The sequence below is a fragment of the Sprattus sprattus genome (genome assembly GCF_963457725.1).
Source record: "Sprattus sprattus genome assembly, chromosome: 4".
NCBI classification, from domain to species: Eukaryota; Metazoa; Chordata; class Actinopteri; order Clupeiformes; family Clupeidae; genus Sprattus; species Sprattus sprattus.
In genome coordinates this window covers 16,648,371-16,675,174 of record NC_137923.1, presented here as the reverse complement: position 1 = coordinate 16,675,174, position 26,804 = coordinate 16,648,371, and the positions used below count along the sequence as shown (strand labels likewise).

Below are 26,804 nucleotides of genomic sequence, written 5' to 3'. Positions count from 1 at the left end.
ACTATACCGGCGCTGTAAATCCTGTGTTGATACAGGTAAATGTATTTGTTGTTATTGTGTTGTTAGTTTTGAGTGTTCAGATGGCTTTGCTGTGAATCATGTTTAGATGAAGGTGAATGTCAAAGTTAGGCTATTATTCTGGCCTTATTTGTGTGTATATGCGTTGTGTGTGTGTGTGTGTGTGTGTGTGTGTGTGTGTGTGTGTGTGGGGTTGAAGATAAGAGCAATTCATTTTAAACTTTAGGTACACTGTAATTATGAATACATGCATAAATACATACAGTACATATACATACATACATACATACATACATACATACATACATACATACATACATACATACATACATACATACATACGCCAACAGTAAAGGATGTTGAGCTGGTTTGTAGCCTACCACCATGAGAATCAGCAGATTTTCAAATACAGTTGGAATCATTTGATTCCTAAAAAAACATTATATAGCCTAATTACAAGATAACGGTTAGCTTTGTAATACCGGCACATGTCACTGAATGATGTAGGAACTAATCCTGTTAAAAAGTTGGGACTGTATGGAAAATTCAAATAAGAAAAAAAAGCAGTGATTTATAAATTTACCTTGACTTTATTGCAGACAGTATGAACACGAGATATTTCATGTTTTGTCTAGTCAACCTCATTTGATTTGTAAATATACATCCATTCCTGCCATACAGGCCTGCAAAATATTCCAAAAAATCTACGCTCCACATAGGCTCAGGATTACTTTGGCAAACCTTTGTCAAGCACTACAATACGTAGTTACATCCACAAATGTCAGTTTAAACTAAACTGTGCCGAAAGGAACCCTTATGTTAACCCTGTCCATAAGCGCCGTTTGACTTCTCTGGGCTCGGAGGCAACTGGGATGGACCATCACACAGGGGAAAGGTATCTTGTGGTCAGACAAATCAGTATTTGAGGGCTTTTTTGGAAGAAAAGGACGGTGTATGCTCCGGACCAAAGAAGAAAAGGACCATCCAGACTGTTGTGTCAGTGCCCTTGGCAAAGGTAACTTACACTTCTGTGATGGCACCATTAATGCAGAAAAGTACATTGAGATTTTGGAGCAGCATGCCTTCAAGACGACATGCTTTCCAGGGAAGCCCATGCATGTTTCAACAAGACAATGCAATAATACCACATTCTGCACACATTTCAAATAAAGGCATGGCTGAGGGAAAAGGGTGCGCGGGTGCTGGACTGGCCTGCCTGCAGTCCTGACTTGGCCCCAATAGAGGTCCCCAATTCATAAGGTAAAACATAAAATAATCTGCTGTTGTATTGTTTTCAATGTAATACAGGTCAAAGAGAATTCACAAATCACTGTTTTCAGTTAAACATTTTATTTAACATACCATCCCAACTCTTTCTGATTTGAAGTTGTACAATTAATTTACCATCAGGGATAAATAAAGTAGGCCTATATCCTATAAACTATCCTATCTTGTTGTGAGTTATAATCTCTTACTAGTCTACCTGCTTTTAAGAGAACCAGGAGCCACTGTAAATTATTTAAATTGCATTGTATTGAAGTGAATTCGAAGAATTTGGAAATTCCGTCTGGGAAATTCCCACGATTGGTGGTGACGCAAAGCAGATGGTATATGGATCACATCAACGATTCGAAAGAACTGTTAAATGTGCTGTTCTTCTATAACACTACATTCACATGTACTTTAGTAACCTAATCAGTAAGCAATGTATTACTTAACCACACATATACATCATTGTGGGCGTGTAAGCCTGCCTGATTGTTTTGAACTCTTAAAAGTTATTTTAACGTGGATAGAGACAAATGCCTACCTAAACCATAACATTGTTGATTTCATTTTAAGTAGTTTACTGTTGACATGGGTTAAACTACAAAAGTGAAGAGAAAATAGCTGCCATCACACGTCAGGCTTTCTGCGTCTCTTGAACGTGCCATGAGCAATCCCGGAAATGACAGTGATTTGTAATTTGGTGTATTTCATACATGGTTGAATGGTTTCACTTAGCGATTCTTAGATCAGTTTTGGACTAGGAACAGAACTGTCTCTGTATGCAAGGGCATGTGGGTTTCCCAAAGAGGTGATATCAGAGCAATCAGGGATGACGGATTCAACCGTTCACAAATCGATATTCGTGATTCAGATTCAGGATAGGTAACGTGATAAATCTCTGTCTTTGTAGCCTGATGTCACCGCGTGGGTTGTGGGATTCGTGGTGTTATTGACGTTGATTGGAATGAGTCAAAACAGACTTTGCTCTAATCATACAGGCTTTTGGTAATGCTAGCTGATTTGTTAACATTTCATTTATGCATGTGTTCGCTGTCTGCAGACCAGTTGGTTGGGTAGCTGGTGCGTTATTACTGACGCACTTGCTAGCCGTGGTGAGACAGTTAGCTTACCTGCAAACGGTACGCTTTATTTTTGTTATTGAGCAAGGACTCAAGTAAAATGTTTTGACTGGCCTTAAACGCGAGAAAAGGAAAGTAAAAGGAAAGTGTAAGGTTAGCTGTTCAGCTAACTCAAGCTAATGTGAACGCCTACATCTTGGACGGGGGATTTATCAAGCTTTTTTTTTAAAGCAAAACTGGTGGTTTCAATTCCTTTTTTTGTAATTGACAGTTAACGTTACGTGTGTTCCCGTAGCGCTACCTAGCTACGTCAGTTGGGGCCTTTTTATTCTCGTATTCGTGGATATGGAGCATGTAGGATGTGTTAACATTTGTAGTCTGACTAGTACACTACCAGTGATACCTTATCAGAAATTGACGGACCTGCACTACCTAAGTAAAGGTGGGTTCGGAACCGTCTTTAGGGCTCTACATTCTGACTGGCGCACCACTGTTGCAATAAAGTGTCTGAAACTGGATTCTCCCGTTGGTGAAAGGTATGTATGATGGTTCACACTTAAAACTATGAATTGGTATAAATGTTTTATAAAAGTAAATATCTTTCTTGCAGTCATCTCAAGCTGTAACTTTCATTCAAGGGTTTCTTGTCGAGCGACAGTGCAGCATCACAAGTAGTCATTTCATCTGTAATTTAGGTGTACCTTGTTAAATCAACTGTGGCTTCTGTTTGGTTAAACTGGTTTCATTTTACAGAACTTCATGTTTTGTCAGGGGTACTGGCCTGGACAGGGCATTGCTAAACAATCCAACTGGATTGTGGTACGGTGACAGTTGTAAGGTGCTCAGTTTTCCAATATTGCTTAGGAAAACTTCACTTAGCCTATAGGACAACTACAAACTAGATATTCCTGTGTGGAAATTGACAGAAAAAGACTGACTGTCCTAGTGTTTTTTCTGCGCGCAGTAAACATTGATATAACCTGTCTGCCATATTCTTTGTATACCCTTTTGTAATGCTTGGAATTTCTTACAGGGAGAGAAATTGTCTGTTGAAAGAAGCTGAGGTCCTTCACAAAGCCAGATTTAACTACATAATCCAGATTTTTGGGGTATGCAATGAGCCAGAGTTCTTCTGCATAGTCACAGAATACATGAGCAATGGGTCCCTCGATGAACTGCTTCACGAGGTATGTTAGAAACGAGTTCTACATGTCTGTGATGAAGTTTTGAATCTGTTAGTGGTGTATCTTTATGAAATGTGCTAATTAAGTGTACATACTTTGTCACTCCATTTCACCCATAACAGAAAACCATGTACCCAGTGTTGGCCTGGCCACTGAGAATGCGTGTTCTATATGAAATAGCCCTGGGTGTAAACTTCCTCCATAACATGACGCCACCACTACTACATCATGACCTGAAAACTCAGAATATCCTTCTGGATGGGGAATTTCATGTCAAGGTATGTATATTATTGTGACTGGGTGATATCTTTTTTTCAGACAAGTTGTAATTGCATGTCACAAAATAGTTTTGTTTTCAAATTTGAATAGGTTATTGGGGTAGAGCACATGATTGTTGTGAAGAAATAGTTTCTTTGGTTGAGTCATCTGAACTCAGTTGCCTAACGTAGCACCTCTATTGCTGGCTGTGACTTCCTTATACCCAAGTTGCTGTCAAACAATGATTTGCTTCCAACAAATAATCAGAGATATGCAGACAACAACAGAATTTGACTTTGCTAATAGCTTCCAGTTATCAAACCCTGAATCATCAGCATGTACTGTATGTTCTTGTCCTTTTCTAGATAAGGCTAAGGTTATTGTCTGAAACTGTTATAATAAATATAGGGAATAAAGGGATTTTAGTTTAGAACTTGTCTTAGTGGAGTGGCCAGCGAGACTGGGTGGACTAGTGTTGTATTAATAACTGCAATAATACTTACCCATGAGTGACCTTTAGTATCTCAATTTATGAAATGTACTGTGGACATAAGACAGTGGACAGGAACCTTCTCTGTATTCAGCATCTTGTTTTTTATGTTTTGTTTCCGGATATAAATAAAAGCAGTCAGTAGAGCGCTATAGATAGAAGAATCATTGACCCACTAAGGTTTCATCGCCTGGCTTCCTTTTGCAAACATATCCATTTGTAGACATTTACACATCTAAATCATTAACCCCACAGTAGGGTTGATTAAAAGCCCCAAAAGGTCACAGAGCTGTTTTTGTGTTATCATATCCCTCATCAGTTCTTTGTTTCATAATGAAAAACAGATTGTTATGTGTGTGTATAAGTAACCACTTGATGAGGTCAATTTACTATAAACCACAACTGTGGCTATGTGACCAGTAATATCAACAGCCATTTGCATTGTCTGGCCTCAACCTCATGAGTCATTATACAGTTTTTACTCTAGTCATATGTTTATGCAGAATACCTGTAGGTACTTTCAATTGTGTTGCTCCTGTTGAGGATTCTCGAGTGAGCTCTGCAACCACACAGCTCTTCCATTTCGCCTATGTTATATATGATTGACTATTATGAAAAGATTATATGGAATCTCTCCACAATATGATTGTCATCCTATGCTTGTGTATGGTCATCCCTCTAGCTTTGGTGAAGTTCACCTTGTATCTGTCGCTCCAGGATCTTGTGAGGGTTTGTTGTTATTGTTGTTTGTTGTTGTGTTGCGGCCAAAGAAATTTGCAAACCGCAATTGCAGGAAATCTTGGGGGTACTGCCTGTTGGATTGATTGATTTTTTTTTGGCCATTCACAGATTGCAGACTTTGGCCTGTCAAAGTGGCGCCAGCTGTCCATCAGTAAAGGCTCCAGTTCTAAGCCTACAGAGATGGGGGGCACAGTCATCTACATGCCTCCTGAGGAGTACGAGCCCTCCAAGACACGCCGTGCAGACGTCAAGCATGACATGTACAGGTGAGACGTTCTACTAATAGGTGTGAACATGCTGTTGACATAGCAGGGCTTCTTTATTAACTGCAGTACTGTACAGGAGTTATAGGTATGTAAGGAGTGAAGGAGTGTGTTTAGGAGTGTAAACTGGAGTTACTGTAATTAAAGTTGCAGTCCGCAATTCTAGCGAAAGGTTGTTGATATTTGAGTTCAACAGCCAATCAAATTACACACCTCCCTTTAGTGCTCCTTAGGCAACATGCTGATTGGCTGGAATTGTTTATGTCCCCGTCTAAGCCACTATGTTTGTTTCCCTTGTAAAGTCAGGACTGTGTACGAACACCAGACTTTGTTTGAGAGCGCACACTGAAAGGAGAGTTAGAGGACCGTGAGAAGCAATTTGCTGAATTTGACACAAAGTGCATTGTGCTAACATTGTGCACTGCACCTGGTTGATTCGCAGGACATTCCAAAATAAATAGGTTAATAAGCTTCTGTTATCATGTTGTTTGTGTGTGCTTACTTAACTGAAATGTGATTCATTTCAAGTTGATGTGATATAGTCCTGTTTTTCTGTAGCCTTACAAGAAGGTTCAAGTTTTAGTCTAATTAAATACTGACACACAGCACAAAGCCCAAGAAAGAACACTGTGTATTTCCTTCGGACGGTAATGAACACAATCCTGTCAGTTCAAATCAGCTTTTTGTTTTCTTTGGAATAGAGCCCACACACAGAAATTATTAGAATGTTACTTTTTGTTGAAAATGAAAATGTCAGAATACATTTTTGTTAACCTGCTCTTAATTGCTTTGTTAGGGTGGTAGTAAAAGCAACAGATCCCATAAACATGAGACTCTGATTAAGTTCCTCTACTCTGACATTTTATTTTTTTATCAAAAGATAGCAGTATTTTAACCTGCTTAGTTTGACTGTGCATACTGCAAGCACACACCATTCATTGTGGTTTTGGTAATGGAATGACCAATAGGTCAGGCACTTCAAGTGACATGTAGCTGTCAATACACTCTCTGGTATGCTTGAAAGGTTATCGCCAAATAAAAAATACAAAATGTTTGTAGTGTTTTTCTGGAAGGTTGGCATAGACCACAGTAATGTAGATCAGTGTTAAGGGCAACGCAAATTATGGCAACTTGTGCCCAACATACACCCAGTAGTGCTGACTGGAATAAATGTCTGGTGGCACAAGTTGTTAGCTCAGAACAGCTCCATTCTGATGTGTCTGCCATTGACTGATTTTGGTTCCTTGTACCTCATGTCAGACAGACGCTCAAATCATTCTAAAGAAAGACATGACCGTTTGAATGAGTGAGGCTGTGTCTTTGATTGTGTTCCAGTCCTCTTTGAGTGATATTTGGCAGTGTGTTGCTGAACTAATACATAAAGAAACACCCAGTAGATTGGGAGATTTTTGGGAGGAGATTAAGTTCACTGTTCACTGAGGCCAGTAGGATTACCTGGGCTTGAGCACCAATGGATCAAATCCGCAGAGCCAGCACGCTTACCACCTTCAAATCTCATCCTGACCTCGCAGATTTCCACTCACTTCTTGGGATTATGTACCCAAATCTCTTTCTAAAATCTTTGCGTATTGAAAGCATTCCACAGACTACTGCTTGCTCATGGCCCCACAGGCGTCTACCAGTCCGAGTTAAATCATTACTGAGATGATGATTGCGCTGAGTCATGGTGCTTCTGAGTGCTGTGTGTCTGCTCAGATGGCTAAATGATGATGGCGATGACATCCAGCTCGACTCTACCCTGCCAGGGGGATTTGTGTTCTCTTCAAAGTTGAATACTTTCTCACTTCTTTTTAAGTAATTTTTAATACATCAAGTATCGATGTATGCTCTACACCTCAATATTTACCTCATCCAACACCTTGTGAGTTGTAAGTAAGCTAGAATCCCCCTCTTACAGAAGCCTGCCAGGGGGATTGCCGTGGTCTGATGTAAGACACAGCCAATTCATGCCCGTCTCTCTTCCTCTTTCAGTTACGCTATAATCACGTGGGAAGTGCTGGCACGAAGAATCCCTTATGAAGGTAATTCAGTGCTCTGGCTTTTGTGTGAGCTTCTTTTTTGTTTTTTACAGCTTCACAAATTAAGTTAACTTCCTGTTAAACCCTATATCATTATATGAGGCCGTCATCACAACATTGCTCACATCTGTCAACACATGCTTTTCAGTCGGGTGTTCTGAGTAGTTGGGCCAGCTTCACTTTCTGACCTGTTTTTCTTACTCTGATGTTTGGGGTCAGAGGCGACCAACCCCATGCAGATCATGTTCAGCGTGCTGCGTGGCACCCGTCCAGACACAAGCCTGGACAGCCTTCCAGCCGACATCCCTTGCCGGGAGATCCTCCTTGACCTCATGACCAGTGGCTGGGCGACAAACCCAGACGACCGACCCTCCTTCCTCAGTGAGTGCCAGCTGTGCCAAGTGAACCTGTCATAGAAAGTGGGAATCTTGGCAAAACTACAGCAGGACAGACTTCTTACTCACACATGGATAAAGTGTTCAGTGTGCTGAAGGCAAATGTTAATGTGATTTGTCCTTGTTCACTCTTGTCATATCTTACTCTTACGACAGAGATCTTCCTCTTTTCAAAGGCCTGTGAGATACAATGAATTTGTTTTCTTCAGTACTTTCAATGTAATTTCTTTACATGCTGCTAAAGTTGCTGCTGTCCATACCGGTAGTCTGTCTTTTTTTGAGAAATATGCTGTAGTTGTTTTTCTTAAAGGCTACTAATCAGACTTGTAAACAAAGAGGGAGTTTTTGGAGACTGCACAAAACTGTCCTGGAGCATCTTCTCTCTAGGCCTCCTCTGTATGAAGGAAATTAAACTTTTTGTGTGTGTGTGTAGACTGTCTGATCGAGCTGGAGCCCATGCTGAGGAAGTTTGATGAGATCGACGTTCTAGAAGCTGTTCTGGAGGTGAAGCGGTCAAAGGTGAGTTGAGTTGTGGACATGGGAACAGGAAAGGCGTGAGACACCTTTTCAGGTGTGGTTTTGGGTCTGCTTGAATAAAAGCTGCAAAAGGGAAGACCAGGTTGAGGAAACAGAAAAAAGCTGCTGTTCTTTCCTCCTGGGTCTGTTTAGTTAATAATCAGGCCACCAGCTTGCGATTGTGGTTAATAAATAGCCAAAAGGCTGCTTGGAAGACACCGTTTCTGTTTTTAATGTCAAAAGCTATATGTTAGCACACTACTCGGGTATAACTGTATCAGCCATTCTGTCATGCCTGGGCACTTTTTAGTCTCAACCACATGCAGACTGTGGCAAGCATGTGTCAACCACAGATGTATCAGTTCTGTTACAAAGTAAACGTACCATGGTATGAGGAAGAAGGGAAAATATGTTTTTTTTTTTTCATGTTTCATGACTCATATTGAGAGTAAATATTAGCTACTGAAAATGTGATGCCAGTTGTCCAATATTTCCACCTAGTGGAAATTTCTGGCGTAAGGAGTCATTAATGTTGACTCTTTTTTTCTCTCATAAACACATACACAATCCCTGTTCTCCTCCTCTACCTTTTCTACCTCTTTCTCTCTGTCTCTCTCTTTCTCATTCATATACTTCAGCTCATAAGAAGAACAGGGTGCTGCTCCTCGTCTGTGGCAGTGTGTGAGAAGAAGCGGGAAGGATGTGCTAAAGAGATTAGCGTCGCCTGGCCCGTAAGTTCACAACCTCTTCTCTCTTTGGCCCCTGTCTGATAGTGACTTGGCATTGACATGGATCCAGTCATGGAAGTGTAGTCATTTTTAGCAGACCATACAGAGGTGGCTCGGCTTCCCCCCTCGGAAACACGTGCTAAAGGACTGATCACTGACCTCCACCAGTAAACTGACATTTCTCCTGAAATCCTAGATGGCGAAACCATTGAACAAGGGCCAGACATCACAGACATCACAGACATCACAGACATCACAGACATCACAGACAGAGACAGACACACTCTTATCCTCATTTGTGTGTGTGTGTGTGTGTGTGTGAGCAGGACACAAGCTCTACGTCAGGATCTGGGTCTTGCTCCTCCCAGGAGACGGACATATCCCAGCCGGCCTTCCTCACCATCAGTGGCATGCCCCCCTCCAGCAACCCCAAAGGCAAGTCTTATCACCCTCGCTCCTGACCCGGCCCCTGAGGGACAGCCACAGAACACTCGTGACTCTTTTCTGTTGAAGTCATGAGGCTCTGACTCAGACCGATTTGAATAAATGAAGAGCTTAGCGTGGACAGATGCGTGGCATCTGTGCTGAGTGCGTGTGTATGGGCATATGTAGAATCAAATGTTAAGGGATAAGGAAATTGTAGGACACGCCCACTAAACCAACGGCGCAATGGGTGTCCTAAAGGTTTAAGCTTGTGTGTCTCTCTGCGCTTTGCTGAAAAATGTATATTTATTAAAGCACCCTTCTTGGCACAACCATAATTAATCTCTATCCATTTTAAATAACTCCACTCAATTAGGAACTCAGCCTTAGCTCCTGGCTTTTAATGTAGATTGCTAGCCGTTTTGGTAGGCTCTCCTCTGGTATTTTATTTTGATACCTACAGTCTGTTACAGAGAGTCCACAGTGGGTCAGAGTTTAACCTTTTATTAAGTCAGGTACAAGTTACTAATACAGTTACACATTCAACAAGTATTAGGTGAATAATCTAAGGCTAAAAGTAACAAAGAAACATACAACACATAAAAACATACCTTACCTACCCCTAGTTTCACCCTGACATTGAAAAGCACAGGGTGAGAGACAGAGGATGGAGATAAGAGTCTCAGCAGGAGGGTAGGAAGATCAAACAATGGTACAGTGCATTCCTGGAATGTTTGTTAGGGGCACAATAAACCTAACCCACACCTAATGAGTAATTACAAGTGGAAGAAGGCCATCTGTTGTTTTCCGAATCAAAGATTCCAAACCTGCCTTACAAAATAATGGCCTCTCCTGACATTTCCGATAGCATCGGATTAAAAAAAGGTGCATGATTTTCAGTTTAACAGATGCATCGTGTCTCCCCTGACGATTGTCCTCATTTAGTCATGCATTTTATACTCTCCGATTGAAGTGTTGTTCACCCACCAAATTAGTGGTCTTGAATCTTCCAGGTGGGGCTCCCTCCTCATTCATTCCTCACACCCTGGACCCTCCCAAGCCCCTGATTGACCAGAACAGCCTGAGCGACTTCCCCACGGCTCCCCTGCTACAGACGGACTACAACATCCCGCTGAAGCCCAGGCAGGAGTTGGAGAGCAACTTCGATATCCCCATCAGCGGCCTTACTCTCCAGCCACACCCGCAAGGTAGATCGCACGACTCCCCTGTGACATGGACTCATGACAGACATGAATCGGCAGGGCATCAGGGGCTGTGTTTGGGAAGGTCATAGAGCTGTTTATCTGGGTTTTAGTATCTGAACACGTAGGATGGACAATAAGACGAGTAATGATGCTGGTGTACGTCTTGCCTTTTAGTGCACACTTACTCAGAGATGTGTGTAGTAGACTGAAAGAGCGTGTTCTTTGCCAGCCTAGGACGGATCCTGAGCCCATTTGTTGTCAGTGGGAGAAGGAACAAGTGAAGGGCAGCTATGAGCTTTTGTGTGATTTAATGCACAAGCAAGATCTGTGTGACTTGTCAAATTCACCATGGCTTGTTGTTTTAGTTCAATGTTCAGTAAACTTGAGACAGTGTTCCAAAACTATATGAGCTGTGTTAAGCTCATCTCCAGAAATAAACTCCAGTTCTATGACTCTAGTTCATTTCTGCATGGAGGGTACTTGATATGGTGTGGTCAGATTGGTCCCATACACTTAACCATTGACCTCACCCCCTGCAGCCGTCGCCTCTTCGCTGGACTCGTTGGGCCTGGCGGCACGTTGGATTTCAGCTCGGCGCGAGGAGGTGGTGCGCCAGATGACTGAGGCGTGCCTGAACCAGAGCCTGGACGCGCTGCTGGCTCGTGAGTTGCTGATGCGCGAAGACTACGAGCTGGTGGTCAACAAGCCCACGCGCACCGCCAAGGTCCGCCAGCTGTTGGACACCTGCAACCACCAAGATGAGGAGTTCTGCCGCCTGGTGGTGCGCAAGCTCCAGGACAACAAGCAGCTGGGCCTGCAGCCCTACCCTGATCTCGGCTCCCCACCGCTCCCCACACCCCTCCCTAGTGCCCCCCAGCTCTCCAGCTCCAGCTCCTCTTCCTCCTCGTCATCTTACAACAACGTCCGCAACGTCTTCTGAGCTCCGACACAGAAGAGACTGAGGGTGAGAGAGAACGCAGGGGTGTTGATGGATAATTGATCGAGCCCTGGATGTTGTACGGAGTCCATTGTTTCTGGTACGTGTCTATTGTGGTTGTTTGCCGGCACTGTTGACTGAACTCTCTGTACAGTTGTCGTGTCCATTTCCTGGCTTCTGACATGGAGAGTTATTCCAGCCCATTATTTTAACCTGATGAAAAAAACATGTTATTTTTAGGAACTTTGTTTGAGAAGTTTAGATGTCAAGTGAATGAATGAATGCAACCCTCGATTATTGTTTTTTTTTACTTCCTATTTCTTGATGTCTTTGTGCACAGTGGGATGTTCTGTTCAGCCTCCATTATTAATCTTCCGTTTGACCCATCCACTTAACTGCAAACCAGAGATGGGTTGTATTGGATGTTTGTAGCCATCAGACCAGGAAGTGATTGGAACTGTGGTGTCCAAAACACCACAACAATTCTTCATGGTGTTCAGACGCCCAATCAACGTCATCCCTGTCTGTGGCAGACGTCTAAGGTTGAGTCATCCTTTTACTGTTTTGTCTCCCACTGTTTCCCGTCAAACCCCTCCCCTTCTTCAGTCTTATTCTTATGTTCCCATTTGAGAAATTGCACATATGAATATGGGCCAAACAGCACTCTAGACATTCTTTGTGCCACTTTGAGTGAACAAGAGGCGTTTTGGCACTCTGTGTGTGTTGCTAGGTCAAACAAAGACTAATTATTCGAAAAATTTGTCAATATTAGTCACACATCAACTTAACAAGGTAGTGGGGTCAGGTATCCTGATGTGATATGTATGATGCCTCCCACAACCAGAACTTCAGCTGATGAAAGATACAATTCTGTCTGTTACACAGCCAGGCGTAAACAACCTCATGTTGTCTGTAGCTGGAGTCACAAAGCAAAGCAAAAATATACAACACAACAGGTTATAATAAAATATATAATTTGTAGTTAACTGTTCATTAGTGTTACAGCGATGGGGAAGAAACTGTTTCTGTGTCTAGTGGTTTTGGTGTACAGTGTTCTGTAGCGCCTATCAGAGCTGCTTTGCAATACTTCGACCATCGCAATAATTAAACGTACTGACTCTTGACATGTGAGTGTGTCTGCTGTAGAAATGCTATGGCACTGAGTAATTCTACAGTGAAAATATATGAAAACATGCTTCTCTGGAAACCAGTTGTACAGCTTTAGACAGCATCCCCATCCCGCCAACTTTTTGTTCTGCCTAGACTTTCTCTCGACGTCAGAGTTAATAATCTTATGCTCTGATGTCTAATGTTCCTATCACTCACCAGTGCCCAGCTGTTGTATTGCTCCACTAGTTAAACCTGCACATACACACCCCCCCCCAGCTCCAGCACAAGGAGTTCAGCAACACCGCAGAACATGTCAAAATGTCAGACTACAAGTTTATGTGGCAAGCACGCTTTGTTTACAGTTTCCTCATAGGGGGCTCCTCGTCCGTTAGGTTGCCTTGTTTTTGCTTCCTCTCCCAGATCTGGTTTCACATCCTCTGCCAGTGACTGTGCTGCACGCAATGGAATGAGACCAGAGCGAAAGAGCCTCGTTGTTTTAGAGGCCTAAATGTCAGCTTCTACCACCACATTGATCCCTTGGCTGGAGGATCGAGACTGGACCTCTACTGTTCCAGCATTGGCTCTCAAGGCTGTCTCAAGGCTGTCAGATCTTAGCTGTTTAAGGTTTCTTATGTCCTATGAGACAGATGATGTTGCAGAAACGTCCTGTCAGCACCTAGAGGTCATGATCGGGTTGACTCTAAAGTTGACTTGTGACGCACGTTACTTTAAGCAACTCCATTTTCAACATGTCACAGATGGCATGTTACCTTTTCAATGTGTCACAGATGGCACGTTACATTTTCAATGTGTCACAGATGGCTTCTGTTTTGAAATGGTTGAAGCAGAACATCTGAACACTGGTTGACCTGCAGTATACCCAAGGTAGCACCTCGACACTTGCTAATAATGATAGTTATTTCTGCCTTGTGGTTTGATTTAAATTCATATTCTAAATGAGTGTAAAAAATCAGATAGATCACGATCTCAAACTTTCTGGACCTCCTAGGGTAGCACTGAGGACCAGTAGGGCTACATGCATTAGTGACTAGATCCTTTGTGTATATCTTTGGACATGGACCACTTTATTTTGTGCCCAAGGTTTGAGAGCCAGATGTTTGTCTACCTTCTCATGAGGATGAGTTTTTAAGCTTAAGTTTTTTTATTATTATTTATTCACTTAAATGTCTATATATTATGTGCCAATGATGTGACACACCGTGTAGCTAAGTGTCAGAGTTTACATCTTTTGCTGTTTTACTGCCTTTGTATGATCCCATGGGTTCTGCATATTGAGGAGGTACGTACTCCTTATTCTTCTTAGCATCTTTTATCAGACTATATCTACCAACAGCACACCAGGAACATTCGGTTCAGTGAGGATTTGAGAGAAGTGTGACAGACCGAATTTTTTGTGTGTGAAAATCATAGCAAAGGTCATCCATGTAAGTAGCTGAGTAAGGGAAAGCGTCAGCGTTTCTCATTCCTCTGTACCTCTTCTGTTTCTCTCTCAAATCACTTTGGCATTTTGGAGCCAGTAAGGTAGTTGAAATCTGTTGCCTTATTTGTGAGTCATTCTGTATTTTCACAGAAGAAATACACAGAGAAAAAAAAACATAATCTACATAACAATAATGTTAATGTAGCAACTGTAGCAGAAATAGAGGCTGTCTGTACTGTTCATGTACGTGAATAAGACATTTGTATCATTTCTATCAAGATGAGCTTTGCCACGGTCATTAAAATGGGTATTATTTCAGCTGTTGCTGTCTGTCTTTTTTTTCTTCTGTACTTCATCCTTGGCAAGTGAGATATGCCACAGGCTTTGCATTCCTGCAGTTAGACTCAGCTTTTCAGTTCTCCCACAGTTCACAGTTATTCTTTTAAGAGACGGTTCCCTCCTCCTTGTACAGCTCAATGTGAAACTGAAACAGTTAACAATTTAGATGAATACTGTTTGAAAATGTCCCCCCAGCAAATTCAGAATAACATGTCACACGTTATATTCCTGGTTAATGTCAGTGTATTTAGTAAGAGCTGGTCACATAGTACACAGTGTCCTCTTTCATGACTGTTTTGATTTTGTTCTGTACTGGTTCCACTATCAGGAATCGACAGGGGGAGGGGTGGCGAGACACCCTCTAGAAATAGACAAGGGGGCAACACGAGAGGCCGACAGCCGGGCAAAAACACCTCAGAAACGGACAGGAACAAGCATTGCGAAACCTAGGCAGCCTGGGCTTAACCTCTCTCAGCAGAGAAACAGTCGATCACACTGCCAGGGCAAATATCGCTGCTATATCCATCCGCATTTGGACTTCTGTTCATTCATACAGAGGATAATGCAGCATTCATTTTACTCAACTTCCTCAACTGTGAATAACTTTGCACATACTGAGACAAAGGTACGTCTTTTTGACATGGATTAGGACAATGGCCTGTTGTTGTGCTGTTTCTGTTGATGACCAAGGCACCTGATGAGTGTTATTTGCAGGTGGTTGTATTGTACCAGTTGATTTAAATGCGCTATTATTCGAACAATATTTTGAAAAAAGGAGGGTGCTCACTATAAACAGGTGGGAATTCAGTCATTCCATCAAAAATGTATCACAGATTTGTAATTTTTGCCTGTGCTAGTCTTGGTCAGTGCAGCCCTAACAATGCATAACATGCCACAGAGTGCATACTAAAGAGGAATGGCAGTGCCAAAATAGCCCCCTGGCAAAGATAACCCTGTACAAAAGTCAAGCACATGCACTCAGCCACCTCACCGCTCCTCAGATCCAGCAGACCTCCGACATGAAGCAGAAGATTTTGGCTATGACACAAACGCTGTGCCCTGCCTCTCGGGCCCAGTCCGAACCGGACCTGAAGGCCCAGGCTGCCGGTGCTGGTACGGGAAAGGAGAAAATGCAAATGAAACGTGAGATATCGCTGTCCAACGGAATCTGCCTAATCGTGGGGAATATGATTGGCTCTGGGATCTGGGTTTCACCGAAGGGTGTCCTGATGTACAGCGGTTCCTACGGCCTGTCGCTGGTAATCTGGGCGCTTGGCGGCATCTTTTCAGTGTTTGGGGCGCTTTGCTATGCCGAGCTGGGCACCACCATTCCCAAGTCAGGCGCCAGCTATGCCTACATCCTGGAGTCCTTCGGAAGCTTCCTGGCCTTCATCCGCCTCTGGACCTCCATTCTGCTGGTGGAGCCAGCCAGTCAGGCCATCATCTCACTGACGTTTGCCAACTACCTGGTGGAGGCGATGTACCCCACCTGCCAGCCACCATACGATGCAGTCAGGCTTATTGCTGCAGCATGTCTGTGTGAGTAGCCTACCTTAGCTGTATCAGATATCAGATTGATAGTTGTGACTTAACTACTACTAAAATATATCTTGTTAGAAAACCACAAAACTAAAACTGTGGTCAAAGATCATGCCATGTTTCTCTAATGCTTATTAGCTGGGTGCTCATCAATTGTAGCCTGGATACCAGCCTGAACTCCGCCCACAAAATTGGAGAGATTCAGTCTGGCTTTGAGCTAGTTAGGAGAGATTCAAGTCTTCGAAAAAGTCGAAAAAGCAATCTGACAACCAATCAAATTGTAACGGCGGGCTTTATACGATGATGGACAGATGATCAACCAACGATTGAGTTGAATTAACCGGTAGATTCGAACTCCGACCAAGATAGCCGCTTCTCGGGAGCTTAGAGGGGAATATTTTATGTGAATTAAGCTATCTACACGACTTTTTAATGTCTACATTGACTCGTTTAGTTGTGTATGTGCAACACGAATGTTGCAGAGTATTGTTTGTCTTAACTAAAGCTCTCTTGACCATTATTGTTAGGTCATTGTTAACGCGTACACCAAAAACCCATTGAAACACACTGTAGCTTCTAGCCTTGCTGCTAATTAAGTAACGTGAGCAGGCATATCTCAACAGATATTGACAGCGCATTCATTTTGAAAGAGGAACAGAGAAACGCGATCAAGGCATTTGTCGATTGAAAAGATGTTTTTGCCGTCCTTCCTACGGGATCAGGTACAAGTTTAATCTATCAGATGGTAATACTACGTTGCTCTGATTGGTTCTAGGTATCCAATTCAGCGAAGAGGCATTTTCTTTCCTGGTTCGTTGAAACACGCCCCATAATCACAGCCCAATGGGTCAGGATCAGACTCATATTCTGACTAGAATTATGAGTATGACATCGTCAGGCTACATGAATTGTACCTCCTTACTCAAATTATGTGTTGGCTAAACAAGCGCCTCACTCTAATTATCACCAAGTAGCCTACTCTCAGATTTACACTCAAGTTTCCCTCCAGAATTGCACTCGTGGGAATTCCTGATTCTATCTCATTAGGACTCTTTAAATTAGGACATTAGTCGAGTCCTTCATTTGACCAGAGAGAACCCAAATGTACAAAACTGCTAATTTCAATGTCCCACTTGCTCTGAGGCCAGAGGGTATGTGATACGTTAAAGGAATTGTATTTTACGGAGTTAACATGTTGTCACTGAATGAACGCACGCAAGACGTCATCTGAAATATAGGCTGTAATTAATCAACAGCGGTGCTTATATAATGTATAAGTAATTCTGCCATGAGGCCATTTAACCCAGTTCAACTGTATAGAACCATAAAAAAATTAACTCGATCTTGGGGTAATCCTTAAAATTATTTGGTTTAATGGTCTAATTTTGGTAGGCCTATGCGTATATATTTGCACTCTGGATTGACGTCGCGATCAGAGAGCGTTATTGGGAAAAGGTCAGGAATGTCATGGCAGCAGAGCAGATTCATCAATATATGATCACATAGTTTTTGTTTTTCAGAAATGGACACTGTGATTATGACTGTGAAAATTCTGTTACGAGCCCGGCTAGGGTCAGGCAACCTAAACAAAAACGAGTATCACATCAATGCGGAACGATCTCCCGGGTGGCATCACAAAGCCTCTTTTAAAGGGCCGGCTCCTATCGCGCACCCAATAAGGAGAGAACGGCCATTAAGCCTTCTGCTGGGCTGTCTGGAAAACACGGAAAAACATACGAGCAGTATACCTAGGCCACAGAATATATTCAGGGACATAACACTGTCAAACGCTGTTATCTATTCTAAATGTCCCTTCAATTATTTGTTTCCATCATTTTTATTTTATTTTAATGCTCGTATCAGCATGGAAAAGTGGATTGGCTTGCTTTAAGCAATGTTTTATGTGATTTGAAACCACGCCAAACAGGGCGCTTCAAAATAAATGTATCAAGTTTGCTGTGAACATAGAAGTCAGGCCTCTTATTTCAAAAACAATGAACCGTAACAGTTAGGTTACCAATAAAAGGTAAGCCTACTTCTTCTGTGCTTTCAGTCAGCTGCCTGTTGACATTTTCAGACAACAGTAAAGCTCGCTTCTTTTGCACAACACAACTTTTAACGGTAAACTTTCCATCAGAAGCTTTTTATCATCCATTTCGCTGTATCGCGCTCACCATTCACTCAAACGTAACATTAGCCTACTACACAGTTTGCTAGGCCAAAAAGAACGTTAATCTAAAAATGGGTTTGCCTTAACGCCGTTAATAACGTGTTAAACTGACAGCACTAAAATATAGGTATAGATTGCGGCACGCTTGAGTTCTTACTTCAACCCCTGCCCGATATTTTTTCAAATTCAGAAAGTGAGCCTAAGTACAACTGAATGCAAAATACACAGATTGAGAATTTCTCATTCCAGTGTCTGCATGTAGCCTACATCTTGCTATTTAGGGTTGTGGAATATTTTAATATGAGTAAGAAGAAATGTTAGATAATTCATTTAATTAGTTTGAGGGTTAACCACACACACACACTACTATGTCAAAAAGGGGTTTACCTAGCAAATGGGTGGGCTATGAGGTTCAGTTAAGAAGCTTTCTGATTGGATGGAGTCAGGTTAGAGGTGAACATTTGATTGGGTTAAAAGGTCAGTCAGTCGTGGGCTGTAGTGGGAGTGTCAGAGTAGGTTTTAAATATTTGGCGCGGATTCATTTTGTCAGAAACTCCGGTGGCTTTCTCTGATTGTGGTTTAACATCTGCAATTAAACTGTACTGAGACCCACCATCTGCTCTTCGACTTCTGCTTTAATGGGACCGCGTGTGTGTATATTTTAGACACCGCAGGGTCTAATGCATTGACAGCACAATGGATAAGTGAGGACGCTGGTGCGCAGCAGAGTATCCTTGGAGGCTGCACATTCGCGAGTACCTTTGCAAGAAAAGTGCGGTTCGGGCAGGAGCGGGACAAAATATTACAGATTTTTGGGACCTTTAACTTGTTGAGGCACAGGAGCAGCATGTGACATGTTCATAACCAGTTAGGAACAAAATCAATGATTGACATGGCTTCATCTGTAAAAAAAAAAAAAAACCTTATAGGTAACCTGGTACCACATCTGGAGTAGGCCTGCAGGCTGAACATGTTAAATATGCGAGCACTGGTCATGATAAAGGTTGGGCTATGCCATTCACAGTAGCAAGTATCAAGAACAAGTAGGTCAAACCAAATTTGCAAGTAACCTTTGCCCCATTTTGTTTAGTAACGTTATAGTGATTCTCTCAATCATGTAGGGCCTATGTTTTTATAGCGTAGTATGCTAAGAAATATGAAGCCTAACCTTATTAAATACCATCGTACTCTACGACTCTTTTAATGCTAAATAATATCCTTATTACTTATTCAAGCAGCAATGCTTATTAATATGAAGACAATTAAGTATTGTTACATAATAAAAAAAGCTGTCTTGCGGTTAACTATCAACACATTGATAATATGGTCTTATTACAGTGCATGAAATGCCCTGTATTGTTATTCCTAGGCTTCTTCTTCTTCTTCTTCTTCTTCTTGTTACCTTTTTCTGCGATTAATTCAGCCCGAACCGCTTAACGTAGAAACTTCATTCAAACTTTGTTGCGTAGGTCTTGTAAACGACACTTATGCTATGTATTTTTCACTTTTCTAAACTTTATACTTTTGAAGATATTAAAGAAAAACAAATACAAATTTCTCCCATTGACTTACATTGGGCCATTATGACTTCATAATAGGGTCTTTAAACTGGCTTGCACCTGTGCTTCACTGACACCTGCGCCAAATCCAAGGAACCTCTTCTCTCTGTCCCTCTCAATTTAACTGTAACTAGGAACATTAAGACACCATCCATTCTCTATTTTTTTCTCTCTCCATCTCTTCATCTTTCTCTCTCAGCCTACTTTCTCTCACATTCAATCTCTCTTCTTCACTCCATTTTTATCTCCTTTTTTTCAATATTTTCACTCTCTCTTTATCGCTTCATCCAGAGCCACTCTTGTTCACTCTTCTTTCCTTCTTCCACTCTTCTTTCCTTTCTTCTTTTCTTCTTCCATTTTCTTTCCTTCTTCCACTCTTCTTGCCTTTATTTTTTCCTTCATCCACTCTTTCCTTCTTCCACTTTTCTTTCCTTTCTTCACTCTTCTTTCCTTTTTTCCTTCTTACACTCTTCTTTCCTTCTTTCACTCTTCTTTCCTTTTTCTTTCCTTCTTTCACTCTTATTTCTTTTCTTCTTTCCTTCTTCCACTCTTCTTTCCTTTCTTCTTTCCTTCTTCCACTCTTCTCTCCTTTCTTCACTCTTCCTTTCTTTTGTCTTTCCTTCTTCCACTCTTCTTTCCTTTCTTCTTTCCTTCTTTCACTCTTCTTTCTTTTCTTCTTCCTTTCTTAACCTTTGCATTTCATGCACTGGTATTTCCTTCAGGAAATGCATTTTCTAGTTTATATGTCCAAATCCGCAGAAAAAAAACAGAGGAAGAGACCAATCAAAATGTCAAAAAGTCTATAAGTCTCTCACTATAGGACTCTTAGGTAAGTCAAAAAAATGAAGAAACTGCATGATGCTTGTAGGTTACACAGACATTTACATTTAACAGACGTTTTTATCCAAAGTGACGGACAAAGGAGAGAACAATCAAGCTACGAGCAATAGAGACCTGGTGCAACAATAAATACTATTTTACATACAACAGTTTAAAAAGTGCAGGAATGTAACTATAGGTACGAGTTAAGTATAGACATAGCACTAGAGGAAGAATAAAGGGAGGTAGAAGAAGTGAGAGGAAGTGCAAGTTAGGAAAGGGGGTGCTCTCTGAAGAGTTGGGTCAGGTAAAGAGGGACGTTCCTGCTCTGGTAGTGTAAGGGTGCAATAACACTACCAGAGCAGGAACGTCCCTCTTTACCTGACCCAACTCTTCAGAGAGCACCTGAAGCCATGCCATGAACAACTTCTGTCTAGCAGCTGATCTTTTAAATAGACTATGCCAGGGATAGGAGTGCTAGGATTGCTAACATTGTATGTAATTTCTTAATAACAATGCCCAGTAAACTAAAGATGATGCTGGTCCGAAAGCTGAGCAGAAGTTGCACAGCACCAGTGGGGTGCAGACCAAAATCCACTGGAAAACCAAGTTATGCTTGCTATCCAGGAATAAAGCTGATATAACCTTTTTAACTGGTATACATTACTTTCAATGTAAGACCAATTATATCCTATTGGCCAAAAAAACCTTATATGTATGTATCATATGTAAATATGCTCACCACTTCATCCACATAGTTCTTTCTTCCACAGTAGGCTAATGTAAAATGTTGGGTCATACGCCAAAAATGTGTATGGTCAGCTTATCCACTGGTTCATCTTACCCCACTCTTCCCTATTACCTACAGACTGCAGGTCAGGCCACATGGCCTATGAAGTCAAATTAATTCTGCTGGTGTGACATAAAAGACTCTCCTTAGCATGGCCAAATAGCTGAGTAAACTTCCCATTAATGTCTGTTTAGCAGGGTGCTGACTATTTTGTGTTAGCTATAGTGCAACTTCAGAATGGCGTGCTCACCACCTACTGTTTGTGATTTAAGATATGAATTAGCCACTCAGGAGCTTTTTGATGCCACGTTGTTGACATTGTGTTGGTATGCTCTCCTTCAGGTATGTTGATCTTCATCAACTGTGCATATGTGAAGTGGGGAACACTGGTTCAAGATCTCTTCACCTACGCCAAAATAGCCTCCCTCATTCTCGTCATCACCATTGGGATCATAAAGATAGTGGCAGGTAAGCCTCCAGGTTGAGCGAGGGGCTGTTGCATTGGGAGAGTGGTGTCTTACATGGCTGTGAGATGTCTTGGGTGATGTTCAGAAATGTGGCTATAGTTCAGTCATCGTCAGTCTATTTCTCTTTAGTCCTATGAAGGCAGCTATAAACAGGAAGTTAATTTCAGAGAGGGAGTATAAAATCGGTGGAAATGGAATTTGTATTGCTGCTTAGAATTGGTTTTAAAAAAATGTGTGAGGACATGGGGTGTAAAGTTCGGCTGTTTTCACCACCCCTCATGTTGCAGGGGCTTTCCCCAATCTGGGTGTCTCCCAATTTTGCAACATGTCTCTCTGTCATTTCTTTCAGTTCATCTTTCAATTGAATTTTGAGTTTCTTTACCTTGTTAATGAATTAATAGGCAGGGAGACAGATAGCCTTGGTACATGTTTCCTCTTTCTGTTTTTTGTCATGAAATGATGCACTTAACGTTCTCTGTGTCTAAACGCTGAACAGGGGAGACCAGGAACTTTGACAACCTGTTTGAAGGCTCTTCTGTGGATTCTGGCAGCATCTCCCTTGCCCTTTACTCTGCCCTGTTCTCCTACTCTGGATGGGACACACTGAACTTTGTCACAGAGGAGATCCAGAACCCTGAGAGGTATAGCACACTCAGACCTCACACATCCTCTCAAATACACAGCAGTGACACATGATTCAAAAATTACACAATGCCCTTTGATGCTTATGGATTTAAATCACTTGAGCTGATAACTGTTGTGCTCCTGGAATCCAGGAATCTGCCTTTGGCCATAGCCATCTCAATGCCCATTGTGACAATAATCTACCTGCTGACCAATGTGGCCTACTATGTGGTGCTGGATATGCCTTCTCTGCTAGCTAGTGATGCAGTTGCCGTGGTAAGTCTCCTGATACACATATGCATAGCTCTTACAATAACAAAGACAAAATGTACCGTCATAACAAATCATCAATGAAGATACCAACTTGCAATTACCATGGTTGTATAGATGTACCACTACTGTAGTTGATTTTATCAATAAAACATGGTTAAAAATAGATCACCCCCTTCATCATTACGAGCTGACTGCAAATAGTTATGGCTGTTTACAGACTTTTGGGAATCAAGTCCTGGGCCCTTTCCACTGGATCATTCCACTCTCCGTAGCAATGTCCTGCTATGGTGGCCTCAATGCCTCTGTCATTGCAGCCTCGAGGTAGTACTCTTCTCAACATTTACTCATTCTGTATTCAAGGTTGTCATAAAATGCTGCATGTGTCCTAGTACATAATTTCATCATATTGATATTTCAGGTCTCCTTAACTGATGAGTGTGTCTTTCCCTGTCCAATCTGGCAGGCTTTTTTTCGTGGGAGCGAGAGAAGGACACCTTCCGGACAGTCTAGCCTTAATCCATGCAAACCGCTACACACCAATCCCTGCTCTGTTGTTCAATGTAAGACCTTCATTCAGACCTCTCTACCCATATCCACTCCGATTCACTTGTGAACAGTCAAGTTGCCGACATTCAGAAATAAAGCTTTTGAAGCTTACACACAAGACACATGTGTGATTTTTTTTTAGCACATCAAAACTATCAGAGCACTACATAAAGGCACAATCTAGGTCAGTTGATGTCCTGTGTTGTGAAGCCGTGAACTGTACAGTGTTGACCCAATGCTGCACCAACACCTCTATTCTCTGGGCCATTGCAGGGGGTGATGGGACTGATCTTCCTGTGTGTGGAGGACGTGTTCCAGCTGATCAACTACTTCAGCTTCAGCTACTGGCTCTACGTGGGTCTGTCTGTAGTGGGACTCATATACCTGCGCATCACTCAGCCAGACAGACGCCGGCCAGTGAAGGTGAGCGAGGGAAATGAGAGACGAATGTATAATTGTGGAATGACAAGAGTTGATCATTCATTTCCCCACCGCCCTAATGGTTGCAGTGATGATTGATTGGCTGATTTACTGAACCCAGATTAGGATACTTGGTGGTCTATGTGTTTGTGTGCATGTGTCCGTGTAAAAGGGTTACGTGTTTCATGCTGAGACCAACAAACTAAATAGTTTGAAGGCTTGTAGAGTCAGAGGGAGGAGATGGTATTTAAGTGGGGCTTAACCATGATGCTGACACAACATGTACAGATAGCTCATAATTTACTCATGTTTAACAAAGAAACAGAGAAGGTGCTGTGCATGTTACCCCCCCATGGTTTGTTTGAGGGGAATGCTGATAGGTGATAGGCAGGTGGTGGATGCCATGCATACATTATGTACCTGTCTCCTGACGAGCCTCTGCCCTCTGTCTGCCCACACAGCTAAACCTGCTGATCCCCTTCATCTACTGCCTGTGCAGCCTGTTCCTGGTCATCGTCCCCCTCTATGGCGACACCATCAACTCTCTTATAGGCATAGGAATAGCCTTGTCCGGTGTGCCGGTGTACTACCTGTGTATTTACCTGCCTGAGGAGAGGAGACCCAAATTCATCGGCCCTTTAAATGGTAACTAGACCGTATTACTGGTTGGAAGAGGGAGGGAGAAGAGAGAAGGAGGAGAAAAGGAGGAGAACATAAAATAGGGGTACAATTACTTGGATCAGGCAAACCATAAATAATAGGAGAATAGAATAGAGCACAGTGGAATGGAATGGAAAGAATATAATGGTAAACTTCTTAAGGGATAGGGGGATCATGTTGTTTGTTATATCACATCAGTTAGAGGAGTGATGTCTGTGGCTGATATATAAGTATTGTTCCTATGGAGAGACATGGAGGCACCACGGTGACAGGAATCCAGCACTAAAAAGCTGAATAATTGCAGTTATTTGAGGTCAGTATTGTCATCAGAGGCTCCATTCCCTCTGAAGGTCACATGTCTGTAATCTGTGAATTATGCATGCCAGCCTCTAGGGAAGCCTTGAATGGTAAAATATGTGAGCAGATTTTAGACTGGGGCATACGCACCACACAGTATTACACCCTGTTCCAGGGGGGCTTGTCAGGAACGTGGAGTGTAGTGCCACTGATGTATCATATTTAACCACCGGCTTATTTACTTATTTACTTTCGTGCTGACTACATCAGCTTTCATTCAGAGTCATAGACTAACCACCCCCCCCCCTTACCTCCCTCTGTCCCACTGTCTGGAACATTCTACATCGTCAGCTGCCGTCACCAAATACACTCAGATTCTGTGCTACTGCTGCCTGACGGAGCTGGACGTGGAGGAGGAGCAGCAGAATGGGAAGAACCAGTGAGGCTTACTGAAGGCCTCCAATCCCTCCTCTGCTGAGTGCCCATGCCTGGAGCATGCCCTGCTCTGCCCTCCTCTGCTCTGCCCCAAATGGACCACACCACACTGGGCAGGCAAGAAAACGTGAATGTACAAATGCGGTGCAGACAGTGACTGTCACACCGTCGATGACACTTGTTGATCACTTCACCAGTGGTTTCAGTTTACCTCATATTGATGTGACATCAAAATGGATGCACCAAGAACTAGTACCATCCTGTAAATAAACTGTTTACTTAATTCTCCACCTGTGACAGTGCACACATGGAGTTTTAGTTTTTTCTGAGTAACTTTTTATGAAAGTCCATGTTTGGCTGAAAGGTTATCTTGTAGTTTTCAACAGCACCTGTGCTATGTTGACTTGAAGCTCCTCTGAATGGTCGAGAATTAAAGTTATGCATTTTTGTTTTGTTTGAAACACGCATATAGAGAAAGGTTGTTCTATTGTAGTGTTGTGTAAATAGCTAGGTTGGTTGTTATTATGTCAAGATTCAGATAAGATTTCATTCAAGTATAGTAATATGTTTAGGTGAAATAGACGGGACTGCCTAAAAATGTGAAGGCCACTAAAAGGAATGTTTTTAACAAGCGAGGACTAGTGAAGGAGTTTCAAATCAGGATTAAAGCTAAGAATAAAAAATTATTGACATCAATAATCGAGTGAATCTCATATTCATTTGTATTTTTGCTTCTTAATTAGACTTAGGTTAGAATGTAAGGTTCTCTGGGTAAGTGTACAAGAGATCTCTCAGGTCCCCCCCCCCCCCAAAATCTCCTTCAGTGAAGCGCATTGTGTTTTACCTCCATGTATGAAATGTGGCATATAAATAAAGCTTGATTTGAGTTTGAACCAGCTCTTTATCTGACAACATCTAAAAGTGTACACAAATGCCAGACACTTCCCTTGTACAAAACAAAATAATTGTTGGGAACATTTAAGTATCAACTTGTCTCCTATTCAAGCTTTCACAACCCTGTGTGTGTTTTTTCCTTAAAATCTGAATGCTGTCAACTGTACTTTTAAAAGGTTCGCTTTTGTACTAAAAAGGTATTTTTTACTTTTGTACTTTAATTAATGGATTTAAGTTTTTATGTGTGGAGAGTTTGTTCTAATTCATGTGCTAAATAAAGAATGTACACATTGCGCATACACAAATATTAATGACACAATTAAGAATTTGTAGCATTATCTTATTGCCATGTGATTTTAAATACTGAGAATATTTTTAAAATGAACAATTAGTCTTTTGAACACCCTGCCTGTAATGATTTTATAATGTTTTATTTATTTACCAAATTATGTTCCACCTCTAGCATGACAAGGACTTTCCAGGTTCATGGTTCATGTCAGGGTAGGGATATGCAGGGAAGGCATGTCTTGGTGACTTTGCCAGATGTTCCAGACTTAAAATAGCTGCCTGAAAAACTGTCTCCGGTATCGGACATCTGAGAGGCAATTGTCTCAGCCAGGTTTGGGCATACACTGCACAACGTGCGGAATTGAAGCAGATCATCCCTCCCTCAGTCTTTCCAAACCCAACCCTCAAAATGGGTGCACTTTTTCTACAGTGTCTCCACCTTCCTTTGATGGAAATTTTGATGGAAAAAAATGACAAAAGTACTAACCCACTAACTCACCCACCCCTTGACCGAATTTTACTTCCTGATTTGCTTTACACCCTCCTGTGCTGGGTAAGATTAGTGGTCTTGACAGTCTATGCATCGGC

At 42.0% G+C, this 26,804-nt stretch overlaps 2 protein-coding genes across 2 annotated transcripts; both read left to right on the top strand.

The window, feature by feature from the left end:
* Nucleotides 1-2,711: 2,711 nt before the first annotated feature.
* ripk2 (receptor-interacting serine-threonine kinase 2) lies at nucleotides 2,712-12,269 on the top strand (the record flags this gene model as incomplete). The annotated part of the gene is made up of 11 exons (XM_080838068.1): nucleotides 2,712-2,902; nucleotides 3,400-3,553; nucleotides 3,673-3,828; nucleotides 5,148-5,305; nucleotides 7,295-7,344; nucleotides 7,561-7,722; nucleotides 8,170-8,255; nucleotides 8,891-8,983; nucleotides 9,307-9,415; nucleotides 10,417-10,611; nucleotides 11,148-12,269. The coding sequence occupies 11 exons, from the start codon at nucleotides 2,712-2,714 to the stop codon at nucleotides 11,546-11,548; spliced, it is 1,755 nt and encodes a 584-aa protein (XP_080694194.1). The 3' UTR covers nucleotides 11,549-12,269.
* A 2,577-nt stretch (nucleotides 12,270-14,846) lies between these two features.
* On the top strand, nucleotides 14,847-26,027 carry LOC308363631 (Y+L amino acid transporter 2). The gene is made up of 10 exons (XM_080836450.1): nucleotides 14,847-15,060; nucleotides 15,437-15,974; nucleotides 21,655-21,780; nucleotides 22,276-22,420; nucleotides 22,556-22,679; nucleotides 22,894-22,997; nucleotides 23,140-23,236; nucleotides 23,496-23,645; nucleotides 24,104-24,287; nucleotides 24,951-26,027. The coding sequence occupies exons 1-10, from the start codon at nucleotides 14,998-15,000 to the stop codon at nucleotides 25,040-25,042; spliced, it is 1,623 nt and encodes a 540-aa protein (XP_080692576.1). The 5' UTR covers nucleotides 14,847-14,997; the 3' UTR covers nucleotides 25,043-26,027.
* Nucleotides 26,028-26,804: the final 777 nt, after the last annotated feature.

What these genes read in the sequence shown, in the direction of transcription:
- LOC308363631 (XM_080836450.1), top strand. Translation starts at nt 14,998, where the DNA reads ATGCAGCATTCATTTTACTCAACTTCCTCAACTGTGAATAACTTTGCA. An exon ending in TCTGTCATTGCAGCCTCGAG is followed by an intron (nt 22,998 to 23,139) that starts GTAGTACTCTTC and finishes CCAATCTGGCAG; the next exon opens with GCTTTTTTTCGTGGGAGCGA. An exon ending in TCCCTGCTCTGTTGTTCAAT is followed by an intron (nt 23,237 to 23,495) that starts GTAAGACCTTCA and finishes GGGCCATTGCAG; the next exon opens with GGGGTGATGGGACTGATCTT.